We start from the raw sequence: 12032 nt of genomic DNA, 5'->3' as shown, positions 1-12032 counted from the left end.
CCCCTCTGTTATGTTATTTAGTTAAGTTATTGTTATGATGAGATGATGATGATGATGATGATGATGATTCAACACTATGATTTGGAGTTTTCTTTTTATTTACTGTCTTTGTTGAAACTATCTCATTTTTCTTTGTTTTATTGAATATCATTATGACTATGTCCTTGAAGTCTTTTATGTAGTTTAATAAGTTATTAAATATTAAAAAATTTCCCCAGGTACTTATCTTTTTCTCCTCATTATATTTGGTATCCCATTTTGATTCAGATACTACATTTCCTTCCTATGTCTGATGTAACAATTCTATCTTCAAAACTGAAAGTTTCAGAGTATTAGCACAGTTCTGTCCTTAGATGCTGTTTTTCTATTGTTATTTGACCTGAAAACTTGTCAGCACACATGATGACTAGCTTTCAAGAAGAGTGAAGCACTCATTGGGGTGTTGGCCCAAGAAACAGTCTTTAATATTGGCTGAAGAGGTAGAAAGTGAGGAAGGGCCTTACAACTAACTGTAGAGCACCAGGGGGCATATCCCTTTCTGTGAAATGTACATTGAGATTAGAGGAAGAAATCTACATATGCTGTCAACTCAAGGTAGATTACACTGATAGGGTCTTTCTAGAAATCTCAGGTTGCATCTGTCCCTCAACTATAGTCCAGTGATTCCCCGCTCCCTCTGGGGGAGCTGTGAATTTGGGCAGCCGTCAGGCATCACAAACCCACTGTTAAGCACAGAAACCCAGACAGCCAGAGTCAGGGGGGTGGGTGGATGGGTGAATGCCTTTTGAGGGGCAATTCAACTTCTTCTCCAAGTGCAAGCCACAGAGCCTTTGCACCCACTTATGCTTGTGGATTGTAAGTTTTAAAATCAACAGTGCTGCTGTTGCTGCTATGTGCAATATACTCTGCCAAATACTCTGAAGAAACTTTTTTTTATATATATCTTTTTTGGGGGGCCACACCCATTTGACGCTCAGGGGTTACTCCTGGCTATGCGCTCAGAAATCACCCCTGGCTTGGGGGAACCATATGGGACACTGGGGGATCGAACCGCGGTCCATCCGCTTGCAAGGCAGACAACTTATGTCTAGCGCCACCTTCCCGGCCCCATCTGAAGAAACTTTAAAATGATGAAAAAGATTCATTGTTTTTCTCTTAAGTAGGAGGACTAAAATAAGCAACAGATATAGATGGACAACGTAAGGAGTGAGTGTATTAGGAAGTACCAGTGCTGAACATGGAACTAACAGACTCAGCCATCTAATTGATTCATGATGTCTCAGCATTATGGAGGATATTATGTCTAAATACTTGGACACAGTTTGCATGGAATAGCAGTTTGAAATTAAGTTCTACAAGTGATTTATATTGAGGAGAAGTATAATGGCAGTTATTTACTTTTCCTATGTTTCTTATCAAACAGGAATTTCTTACAACCTAAATAATACAATGGAACTCACAGCAAAAGCAAATAAAAAGGATAATCAGACTGAGCCTCCAAAAGATGCCATAATCCCTGATAATGAAGAACTTCTAGACTACCAGTAAGTTTAAATTGAAATTCCAAAAGTTCTTGTATTTATCATTTTTATAAGTGATCATGTTAGGATTCATATAAGTAGATGAAAATGATACATACAAAATCTGCCATGGGAGCAAGATTAGAGTGGACTGCAAGAAAAACTGTATATTTGTGTTATGAGCATATTTTTAAAGGTTTCAGAGAATTTGAATATAACTTTGTCTTAAGTAGTTACTATGAAATCACAGTAATGTGGTTTTGGCACTCTCCCTCTACTCTATTGGTGATACAACTTTCTGACTCACTTCTCTTTTTTGGTGTGTCGGGGGGAGGGATTTAGGGCCACACTCCTGGCGAGCACGAAGGACCATATGGGATATCAGGGATTGAACCTGGTTGGCTGCATGTAAGACAAACACCCTACCCAACATACTATTGCTCTGGCTCCTATGACTCACTTCCTTAAAGAACAATAGGAGGCTTAAGAGATAGTTCAATGGCTAAGTCACTTGTCTTGCCAACCTCATTTTGATCCCCCGCATAGAATATGATTCCTTGAGCACTGCAAGGAGTGACTCTTGATCACATAGCCAGAAATAGCTCCTCAGCACTGCCAGGTCTTGGCCAATCCCTCCACCCCCAAGAAAGAAACCTCTTTTTACTCTTTCATTTCTAGATATTCCAATTTATATGGCCATCAAAAGATATAAGGTACTTCAAATTTCTTAATATCTCACTTCTACAAATGGAACATAACTAGGGAAGATAGTCTGTGTTTCTATTTTATCCAACTAATTCCTTGAAATTCAAGAAAATACTTAATTTCAATTTTTTGCACAGGGTAGATGTTGTGTTTAATTCTTGGGGAGTAAATAAATTCATTAGTCTTAGTCTCTGTAAGACTGTCTGCATTCAGTCACTCATTGACTCACTTGAGAGTTTATTAAGAACAAGGCAAGTGCCAGAATTTGTAATTACCCTGATTACATGGTCTTTGATCTAATAAAGTTGAAATGAAAAACATTAAATTAATTCATTCTTAAAAGTTATGTTGGGCTGGAGAGATAGCATGGAGGTAAGGCGTTTGCCTTTCATGCAGAAGGTCATTGGTTCGAATCCCGGCATCCCATATGGTCCCCCAAGCCTGCCAGGAGCAATTTCTGAGTGTGGAGCCAGGAGTAACTCCTGAACACTGCCAGGTGTGACCCAAAAAAACAAAAACAAAAAGTTATGTTGTAACTGAAGTGCTATGAAAGAAGAGTTATAGATATTTCATGGTATAACTAGTAACTTAGCTTGAAGAACATATAAAATGTTTGAGGCACTGATATTGAGAACTCATCTTTGTAAAATAAATTGCTGTCATGGAGAGATAACTAATGAAAAAGACAGTTTAGCAAAGTCCAGGAATGAAGAGAAAGAAGATTGAGTGAGAAATGGTAAACTCTGATGGTTTGTTCATCAGAAGCAGAAACTAGAACACTTATAATTTGTAAATGGGGAGCCATTACTGAAAGTTGAAAGTAAAATATGTGATTTTGATCCTCAGTCTTTAAAGTATGTTTTGTTGTTGTCGTTGTTATTATTCTGTTTTGTTTTTAAAAATAGTTTTTAGGGAAAATCCAACTAATTTTCTTGAGACTATAGTCTGTTCATATATTCTTTTTGAGTGGACTGTTAGCTTAAGGGTCAGAAAGCTAAATAAAAGGACTTTTGACAAAGTTGTTTAAAGTCAATGATTCTTCAACAATTAAACTTTTAAAAATATCCTTCCCTATGAGAAATAATATTCTACTTTAACTTTGTTTAAATTTCTATCAATATTAAAACATGGACAAATGTAGTATATGCCATTTTATTGTGTTATTTGTTATTATTTTAATATGAAATTTATGTACCTTAAATTATTAAGTTAATTTGATTGTCATGATTTCATGCAAACAATTTGTTTACATAGAAAATATAAAAATTAAAGTAAACTATAAAAAAATCTTTCCCAAGAAATTAAGAGCATAAAGCTCTAATGCTATTTGTAAAAAGCTGAGATTATCATTGTTAAAGTCACAAAGTGATAATTTCAGAGAAATAATAGTTTTTTTATACTTTTTTTTTTTTTTTGGTTTTTGGGCCACACCCGGTAATGCTCAGGGGTTACTCCTGGCTATGTGCTCAGAAGTTGCTCCTGGCTTGGGGGACCATATGGGACACCGGGGGATCGAACCGCGGTCCATCCAAGGCTAGCACAGGCAAAGCAGGCACCTTACCTTTAGCGCCACCACCCGGCTCCAGTTTTTTTATACTTAATACTTGTTTTTCCCCAAATTTTCTTACTGTGGATGTATATGCAGAAATATATATGTATATGCAAATAGTTGTGAACAAAAATAAATTGAATAAAATATAAATCTTTTTAGAAAGTAATGTTTGTATTAGAGGATTTGTATTTCATTACCAATAAGATACTTGGAGTATTCAGAATGATTATTAGCATTAATTGTGGAGGATAATTTTTACCTGACTTTCCCTCAACAAAATATGAACTCCTTGAAAGCTGTATCTCTAATACCTACCAAAGCCTGCTATAAAGTAAGAGCTCAGAGTTTCTTTTTGGGAGGGTAATTAAGCACATTGGGCTTACCCGACTGTGTTCAGGAGTCACTTTTGGCAGTGCTCAGGGGACTATGTGTGGTGCTAGGGATCAAACCTGGGTTGACTTGCAAAGAAGGTGCCTTACACACTGTACTGTGTTATCTTTCCAGCCCCTACAGTTTCTTTATTGATTAAGTATTGATTAATCTTATCAAAAGACAAAATCACACTCATGAGAGAAAAAGAAGACATTGTTGTAATCTATTGTTGTAGATAATAAAAATTTAAAATATATATATATATTATATATTTGGTTTTTGGGCCACACCCAGCGTTCCTCAGGGGTTACTCCTGGCTGTCTGCTCAGAAATAGCTCCTGGGACACCAGGATTCGAACCAATCACCTTTGGTCCTGGATTGGCTGCTTGCAAGGCAAACGCCGCTGTGCTATCTCTCCGGGCCAAAATTTACAATACTAATACTCAGTGATGAAATGCCTTCAATGGAATATTTTCTTAGCAACAAGTAAATGTAAATTATTAGATATTATGAAAGCAGTATAGTAATGACAGTAACTATAAAGCTGAACTGCTCTTTGACTAGTATATATGGTAGCTCTATGCCAAGAAAATTAGACTATAAACCTCTTTAGTTGTTTATGAGGAGCTGCAATAGCCAATGCCAAACCTTTAAACTTGTTTCCTCCAATTTTCTAGGAGTATGGATACAGATATAGGAATAAATGTAAATATGATTATGCATTTAATATTAAAATGTAGAGTTTGGTTGTTGTTGTTGGTGGTGGTGGTGGTGGTGGTGTTTGGGGGCCATATCTGGTGGTGCTCAGGGTTTACTTCTGGCTTTACTCTCAGAAATTATCCCGGGCAGGCTCAAGGACCACAAGGGATGCTGGAGATTGAACCTGGGTTGGCTATGTGCAAAGCAAATGCCCTACCCACTGTGCTAATGCTCTGACCCCAAAATACATATATTTTAATATATTTTTTCTTTCATAATTTCTATTGAAATGGTATGTGGGAAGAAATTTGGCACAACTAGTAGCAATAATAAAAAAGGTGACTTTATATTACTAACAGTTTTGTGTTGTTGTGCTTTAGAATAGTTACTTTATCATTTTAAAGTACTTTCACACATATTACCATATCATTTTCTCATTTCCCTTGCTTCAGCATTTAGTGTGGTATGTAAATTACTAGATCATTTAATAAATGAAGGTGGTCTGAACATAAAGAAGTCTGAATATATCAGCAAAAGCTTGAGTTCTGACCAAGTAGTTTGATAGTATAGTTTTAGCCTCATCTGTTTTCTGATAAATCTGTTTATTCATGTGGCATGACAGCAAAATCCAAAGGTTTTATTGTTACTTTAAACTTTTAATTACAATCAGCTCCCTAAATTGCCTGATGAAGCCTTTTGGGCATCTCAAAATTCTTCTTGAGACCTAATGATATCATTCAGATCTTTTTGAAATTTTCACTACACAAGGAGCACAATCTAAAGCTCTAGATAAATCATTTTTTGTCCCTTTTTTTTTGGGGGGGGGGACACACCCGAAGGCGCTCTGGGGTTATCTTTGGCTCTGTGCTCAGAAATTATTCCTGGAGGGCTCGGGACACCCTATGGGATGCTGGGAATTCAACATGGGTCTGTCTTGAGTTGGCAGCATGAAAGGCAAACACCTTACCGCTGTACTTTAACTCCGTCCCCTCATTTTCATCCTTAACTGATAGATGGTAGGATTAAGTGCCATTCTGTAAAATAGAGCAAGTAAAAGTATAGCATTAGCCATTAAACTTGAATCTCAGATGCACAGTCAGCTTTTTCAAGATGAGTACGCCCCATGCAATATCTCCAATACATATTCAGTCATTATCCAAGAAACCTTTAGTTGAAGCCAGAAGTCAATCAGTCAATCCAAAATGTCAGTCTCAACCAAAAATAGAAACCACAGACTTGAGAATTATTTGCCTATTCCATCTGTGCCAAGAACTGAGATTTTTCATATTTATAATTAAAAAAATATGTGATTTGTATAGATCTTACATAGAATTTTATTAGCACATTTTTCTTTTTAAAAATGGGGATCAAGGGTCAGACAAATAGCACAGCGATAGAGCGTTTGCCTTCCATGTAGCTCACCCAGAGGGGCCTGGGTTCGATTTCCGGCATCCCATATGCGTTCCCTTTCCAAACCTGCCAGAAGTGATTTCTGAGTCAGAGCCAGAAGTAACCCCTGAGTGCCATGGGTGTGGCCCCAACCCCCCCTCCAAAATGGGGAATAGATAGGGTAACCCTTGATATTACAAAAAGAAAAAAGGGGGGGCCGGGTAGGTGGCGCTGGAGGTAAGGTGTCTGCCTTGCAAGCGCTAGCCGAGGAAGGACCCGCGGTTCGATCCCCCGGCGTCCCATATGGTTCCCCCAAGCCAGGGGCGATTTCTGAGCACATAGCCAGGAGTAACCCTTGAGCGTCAAACGGGTGTGGCCCAAAAAAAAAAAAAAAAAAAAAAAAAAGAAAAATGGGGTGTGTGGGGGAGAGAGAGCGCGCGAGAGAGAAAGAGAGAGGGGGGAAAGAAAAAGAAGGAGGAAGAGGAGGAGGAGGGGGGAGAAGGAAAAGGAAAAGGAAAAGAAAAGAAGTGAAGAAGAAGAAGAAGAAGAAGAAGAAGAAGAAGAAGAAGAAGAAGAATAAGAGAAGAAGAAGAAGAAGAAGAAGAAGAAGAAGAGAAGAAGAAGAAGAAGAGAAGAAAGAAGAAAGAAGAAAGAAGAAAGAAGAAGAAGAAAGAAGGAGGAGGAGGAGGAGGAGGCACTCTAACAATTTATGCATTGTGCCTTACTTCTAAAAGTAAAAGGACTTTTTCTTTTTTCTTAAAAGCCTTTGGGCCAAAAAATAGGACAGTCTATATAGGGTGCTTGCCTTGCACATGGCTGACCTGAGTTCAATTCCCAGCATCCCATATGGTACCCCCAAGCCCACCAGAAACAAACTCAGAGTGAAGAGGCTGAAGTCAGCCCTGAGTATGACTGTAACTCAGTCATGAACAACTTTATTTCTAAAAAAAGAAAAAAAAACTGTAGTATGAACCATCCTGTTACCATGGTGTTTAAATTTAAAAAAAAGAAAAAAAAAAGAAAGAAGTCAGCCCTTAGCACTCTTCAAAAAAAAAAAAAAAGCAAAAAAAATGTAAAAATAAGCCTTAATTACTATTGTTCAGAATCCTATAGTAGAGCATTCATTCGGTTTACTATTTTTCTCAAATCCTGTTATTTTACCATAGCATATATCAAATGTAAAAACAATATATTTGTGCATTTTCTTCTTTATTGTTCATTGAATGAATTCTCTTTGAAGGCAAGGATTATTATAAAGGTCTTGCTTGACACTATCTCTACCATACCTGAAATAATGCTGGGCACAGAGCATTAGATCTATGTGGGATCTCTGTAGGACTTAATGAAAGAAACTACTGGTCAATTTCATTTGCCAGGTTTTAAAATTTAAAAGAAACTATATAGAGCACATGTTCTTTAATATTTATAGAATAGTAGGCCTCAGCCTAAATAGATTGAATCCTTAGCTTAGGCGATTATGATAAAGCCATATCTAAAATTTAATTTGAATTTAGGCGATTATTATAGAGCCATATCTAAAATTCAATTTGAATTTTCAAGCATCACAGTCTTATTTTTCTCTCTACTAAGTGTACAATGCTACAAATACAATGCTATATTTGGGAATTACTGTGGATATAGCAATAGTCAACATTCATTTACTAGAAACTTTATGCTAGACAAATTCACATATGATTAAAAATTTTAATCCAGAGCCTGGGTAATTTTATCTCCTCTAACAACTTGAAAACAGAGGTTCAGAGAATTAATTTGTTCGATATGTAGATAACTGATAGGAACAAAACAGAAGCATTCTCATTCTCTCTCATTTTTATTATTTTATTTTAATTAATATTCTATGGTTTACAATACTATTAATAAGTTTCATATGTACATAATTTCAACAACACTAAGTGCCATCTCCCTCCCCCAAAGACATCTCTAACCTTTCCTCTCTCCTCCAACTCAATTGTGTTAGATCATTTCTCCCATTATATTACCTTTGTCTCTTTATATCTTACTCTCTGCCTTTTTAAAATTCAAGTGAGGGGCAAATATGAAAGTAAAACTATTTACATTGGCCTTATTTTGGTGTCATTTAAAATTATAAAACTAAGAAAAAGATAATCTGGGGCCGGAGAGATAACATGGAGGTAAGGAGTTGCCTTGCATGCAGAAGGACGGTGGTTCGAATGCCGGCATCTGAGCATAGAGCTAGAAATAATCCCTGAGCGCTGCTGTGTGTGACCCAAAAACAAAACAAAACAAAACAAAACAAAACCATGTAGTATTATGCAGCCGTCAGGAGAGATGAAGTCATGAAATTTTCCATACATGGATGTACATGGAATCTATTATGCTGAGTGAAATAAGTCAGAGGGAGAGAGAAAGACACAGAATAGTCTCACTCATATATGGGTTTAAAGATATAAATGAAAGACATTCTATTTTTTTTTTGGTTTTTTTTTTGGGGGGGGGTCACACCCGGCAGTGCTCAGAGGTTACTCCTGGCTCCACGCTCAGAAATCGCTCCTGGCAGGCTCAGGGGACCATATGGGACAACGGGATTCGAACCAATGACCTTCTGCATGAAAGGCAAACGCCTTACCTCCATGCTATCTCTCCGGCCCCAAATGAAAGACATTCTTGCAATAATTTTCTGAGACAAAAGATAGGAGGGCTGGAAGTTCCAGCTCACTTCATGAAGCTCACACAAAGAGTGATGAGTGTAGTTAGAGAAATAGCTACATTGAGAACTATCCTAACAATGAGAATGAACGAGGGAAGTAGAAAGCCTGAATAGAGTACAGGCGGGGGTGGGGTGGGGAGGAGGGAGATTTGGGATACTGGTGATGGGACTGTTGCACTGGTGAAGGGGGTGCTCTTTACATGACTAAAACCCAACTACAATCATATTTGTAATCAAGGTGTTTAAATAAAGATATTTAAAAAAGGAAAAGATAATCTATATTTTAAATAGCTATTAAATGACCTATAACTCTATACACTTCTCTCATAATTAAAAATACTTAATAAGTATTTATTGGGTGTTAAAGTATTTGTGTAAGGAAAGTAACTCTTACTATTTATTTAAAGTAGTATATTAATGACCTTGAACCAATAGCTGCATTTAGTCTACCTAACTATATTGAGATGTACTTGCTCTTATGATAAAGCCTTTCTATTTCCTTTGTTCCTGACTGTTCCTAGAATTCTGTAGCATGTTTTCTATGTGGCTTTCCCTTGATTTCTTTAAACTAAATTATTTATAAATAACTATAAAGTATAAAATTATGACTGTGAAAAATACTAATAGAAAAATTTTTTAATTTGATCTCTACAATGTGTATATTAGTGAATAAAATACATTCAGAAGTGCAAAGTATTAAAAATATTCTTAGTCCTAAATAAGTTAAAATATATTAATACTGAATTTAAATTCAAATAATTTTATTGAATTTTAAATTTTTGTCTCACTAATATTTTATAAGATTAAAAACTAACATATTTTATCTATTTATTGTCAGCTGTCAAATAAAGGAAAATTTTAGAACGATTCATGCTTCAAATAAAGAAACTTAGGGAAAAGAATAAAAAATTTCTTGAAAGAGTGAGTATAAAATTTAGATCATGTCTTTAGTCATTAACTAGTTACATATTTGCTATTAACATGAATTATGATTAAATATACACTGGAAAATTGTCTAATGTTTGGGCTTGATTAAATTGAGTATACTTTTTTTTTTTTTTTTTTTTTTTTGGTTTTTGGGCCACACCCGTTTGACGCTCAGGGGTTAATCCTGGCTATGTGCTCAGAAATCGCCCCTGGCTTGGGTGGACCATATGGGACGCCTGGGGATCGAACTGCGGTCCTTCCTTGGCTAGCGCTTGCAAGGCAGACACCTTACCTCCAGCGCCACCTACCCGGCCCCAAATTGAGTATACTTAAGGTTTTTGGTGTGTGTGAGATAAGAGGGTGTTGTTGTTCCTGTTTGGTTCATGTAATGTCAAGAAAGTAAACTTGAATGACATTTTTCAGACCAAGAAAATATTCTATATTCAAAATTTTAATATTCTGAAACAACATATATTACTTATTATTTAACCAAACTACAAAAAATCTTTTTATCTTCTTAATCATTTTTTATAAATTTTCAGAGTATGCATATGTAAATGAGATTTTTTTAACTTTATTTATTGATTTATTAATTGATTGATTGGATGTTGGGCCTCACCCAGCGGTGCTCAGGGACCACTCCTGGCCTTGCACTCAGAAATCAGCCCTGGCAGGCTGGGAGCAAATGATTTTCAAGGTATTTCATGATGAGGAAATACTAATATCTCCTGTTAAAATGCTCATTTTATATGGACCCTGAAACTTCCACAGATTTTTGTCTAATAATTTGACAAATTACTTTAATGGACTCTTGGATCAGAGACCTGGGTTTTCATCCTAACTGTATAACCTACTCTGTAGTTGTTTTGATTAAAACTGGAGGAAACCTCAACTTTCTACTTGTAAAGTAAGTATTCTTAGGGACAGAAATATTACAGAGGTTAAGACATATGCATTGCACATGGCTGACTCCAGTTTGATTCTCAATCCCCAAAATACCACCAGGAATGAGTACAAAGCTAGGAGCAAGCCCTAAACTAAACTGAGTGTGTCGCCAGAACAAAGGAAAAAACAACCAAAATTCCTGTTTACCTTGTAGGGCTAATTTGCTCATTCCCTTTGCAAATATTTATTGAGCAAACAAGCACTATGTTCCTAACATTGTCGTGCCATTTAAGGGTAAGTAATTTCTAACAATGGCACACAGAAATGCAGATTTATGGATGACAATGGAAAATTTGACTGAGATTCTTTAATATGTTTTTTATTTGGAGGGGGTCACACTCAGCAGTGCTCAGGGGTTACTCCTGGCTCCATGTTCAGAAATCGCCCCTGGCAGGCTTGGGGGATCATATTGGGGGATCATATGGGATGCCGGGATTCGAACCACCATCCTTCTGCATGCAAGGCAAACACCCTACCTCCATGCTATCTCTCCAGCCCCTTAATATGGTTCTTTATGATGAGCTCCAGAGCACACAGAGAAGCCAGCTTCGTCAATGGGCCAGCAGAGCGAGGATTAATATTAATCTATTAATCTATGCCACAATTCTGAACTAGAAACAAAGTTCTTGTTCACAAAACATTAGTTTACAGGCTGTGCCCATGTCTGCTCTCTATATCATAAGCGGAGTCAGCAATGAGATGCATGAAGAGGTTCTAACACCCACTGTGACTGTTTCTTTCCATTTATACCACTATTGCCTGTTTGAAAAATCATCATCTCTTACCAATCCTAATGTTCAGTACATTTTCTACCATGCAACCAGAAATATTCCTTGATTAATTTGCAGTTCTCAAAACACTACAGTGCCTTCTTGTTACACAGAAACTAAAATCCGTACTCTTACTGATCTTTCTAGACCTACAAACTGAATTCTTCTCACCTCTTAACCTTAATTTATGTGGCCTGACCCCTCCCTGACTCTCCCACTTTGTTCACTATGACTACTTGAATATCTTGACTCAATCTCCAGTTATTTTACCTTCCTAGACTCTTTCTTTTCTTTCTTTCTTTCTTTCTTTCTTTCTTTCTTTCTTTCTTTCTTTCTTTCTTTCTTTCTTTCTTTCTTTCTTCTTCTTCTTTCTTTCTCTTTCTTTCTTTCTTTCTTTCTTTCTTTCTTTCTTTTCTTTTTTCTTTCTTTCTTTCTTTCTTTCTTTCTTCTTTTCTTCTTCTTT

The 12032-nt window shown here is 36.5% G+C and overlaps 1 protein-coding gene across 1 annotated transcript in view; it reads left to right on the top strand.

Annotated features, from left to right (window-relative positions):
• Positions 1-1449: 1449 nt before the first annotated feature.
• The window catches only part of CCDC83 (coiled-coil domain containing 83), a 57873-nt gene continuing 47290 nt past the window's right edge, over positions 1450-12032 (top strand). Inside the window, exon 1 of the mRNA XM_049780058.1 lies at positions 1450-1544. Within this exon, the coding sequence (XP_049636015.1) occupies positions 1450-1544 (95 nt within the window). The remainder of the gene's footprint in view (positions 1545-12032) is intronic.

This window comes from Suncus etruscus, chromosome 9, assembly GCF_024139225.1.
Source record: "Suncus etruscus isolate mSunEtr1 chromosome 9, mSunEtr1.pri.cur, whole genome shotgun sequence".
Lineage (NCBI taxonomy): Eukaryota > Metazoa > Chordata > Mammalia > Eulipotyphla > Soricidae > Suncus > Suncus etruscus.
The sequence above is the reverse complement of the archived record's forward strand: the minus strand, read 5'-3'. Positions and strand labels throughout refer to the sequence as shown.